This window comes from Lipotes vexillifer, unplaced genomic scaffold, assembly GCF_000442215.2.
Source record: "Lipotes vexillifer unplaced genomic scaffold, Lipotes_vexillifer_v1.1 scaffold505, whole genome shotgun sequence".
Taxonomy (NCBI): domain Eukaryota; kingdom Metazoa; phylum Chordata; class Mammalia; order Artiodactyla; family Lipotidae; genus Lipotes; species Lipotes vexillifer.
This window is the reverse complement of record NW_006785581.1, coordinates 1119836-1121265: the sequence shown is the minus strand read 5'-3', so window position 1 is coordinate 1121265 and position 1430 is coordinate 1119836. Positions and strand designations below refer to the sequence as shown.

At 56.6% G+C, this 1430-nt stretch overlaps 1 protein-coding gene across 1 annotated transcript in view; it reads left to right on the top strand.

Annotated features, from left to right (window-relative positions):
• Window positions 1–369: 369 nt before the first annotated feature.
• DBX1 (developing brain homeobox 1) overlaps window positions 370–1430 on the top strand; it is a 4062-nt gene continuing 3001 nt past the window's right edge. Inside the window, exons 1-2 of the mRNA XM_007457624.1 lie at window positions 370–736; window positions 1377–1422. Of these exons, the coding sequence (XP_007457686.1) occupies window positions 370–736; window positions 1377–1422 (413 nt within the window). The remainder of the gene's footprint in view (window positions 737–1376; window positions 1423–1430) is intronic.

Genomic DNA, 1430 nt, shown 5'->3' with positions numbered 1-1430 from the left:
CAGAATTGATGCGCGCCAGCCTTTGTTGCCAGCCCATTGTGCGGGCCATGCTTATGAAGACTAATCCAATCATAAATTGCACCCCTGCGCCAATCAGCGCGCCCAGAGCCTCCAGCGAATGAAGCTCGAGTGGAGAACTTTGTTGAACTTCATTGTCAGAGCTGTCACTTTTCAAAATGCTTTAACGGGCGGGCCACTATAAAACCATCACCTCAACGGGAGGACCGCGGAGGACTCGCAGACACCCAAGTGGGATCGTTACTAGAAGACGTTTGCTAAGCCCAAGAGAGAGGGCGGGAGGGGCGGGAAGCCCAGCATTTACCCTCTGGCCACTGGAAGAAGGGTTTTTCCACCCGCCCGTCGCCTAACATGATGTTCCCCGGCCTCCTCGCGCCCCCAGCCGGGTACCCCAGCCTCTTGCGCCCCACGCCCACCTTAACATTGCCCCAGTCCCTGCAGTCGGCATTTTCCGGCCACTCGAGCTTCCTGGTGGAGGATCTGATCCGCATCAGCCGACCCCCAGCCTACCTGCCCCGCAGCGTGCCCACCGCCAGCATGTCGCCCCCTAGGCAGGGGGCCCCTGCGGCTCTCACAGACACAGGGGCCTCGGACCTGGGCTCCCCGGGTCCAGGCAGCCGGCGGGGCGGCTCACCGCAGACGGACGTCTCCCCTGCCAGCGAGCCCACGTTTCTGAAGTTTGGAGTGAACGCCATCCTTTCTTCGGCGCCCAGAACTGGTAAGTGAAAGCAAAACGCTAAGGGGCCGGTCTAGATGCAGAGTCCTTCTGGCCTCAGTTTCCCATACGCAGCGGGTACCCACGCTCACAGCAGTGCACACACGTACGCAAGATCCCCGAGGCCCCACTGTCAAGCAATGTGAGACTTAGGTTCAGACGATTCCCGGGAAGCCTCCAGGTTCACCCCACCCTCAGAATGAATCTGAACACCTACTACAGTCCGAGCGCGCACAGTTCCCTGGCGCAGTGAAATTGCGCGCACGCCCCTGGACGTCTGCGTTTCTGTCCTTGAGCTTCTGAAAGCCAGTTTTTTTTTAACCCAAGACAACATATTTACTAGCTTAGCAAGTATTATCGGTCTGCAATTCTTTTCTCCCCCTCTCCACCAGTTATTCTATCTCGTTAGTGCCTAGGATGACATGGGGGGGGGGGACTCTGAGGACTATTGGGGGAGGGGGCTCCACAGAGACAATGTTAGGGAAAGGTTTACTTTACTGTGTCAGTACACTAAGATGCCTTTGAAACCAGCCGAAAGGTTAATCATGTCGTGTATTCACTGTGCTGTACAATAATCATGTACTTAATAAAATTCCCTTTCTGTCTCCCTCCTTCTGTTCCTCCTTTCCTCACTCTCTCCCAGAAACGTCCCCCGCCTTGCTCCAGAGCGTCCCTCCCAAGACCTTCGCCTTTCCCT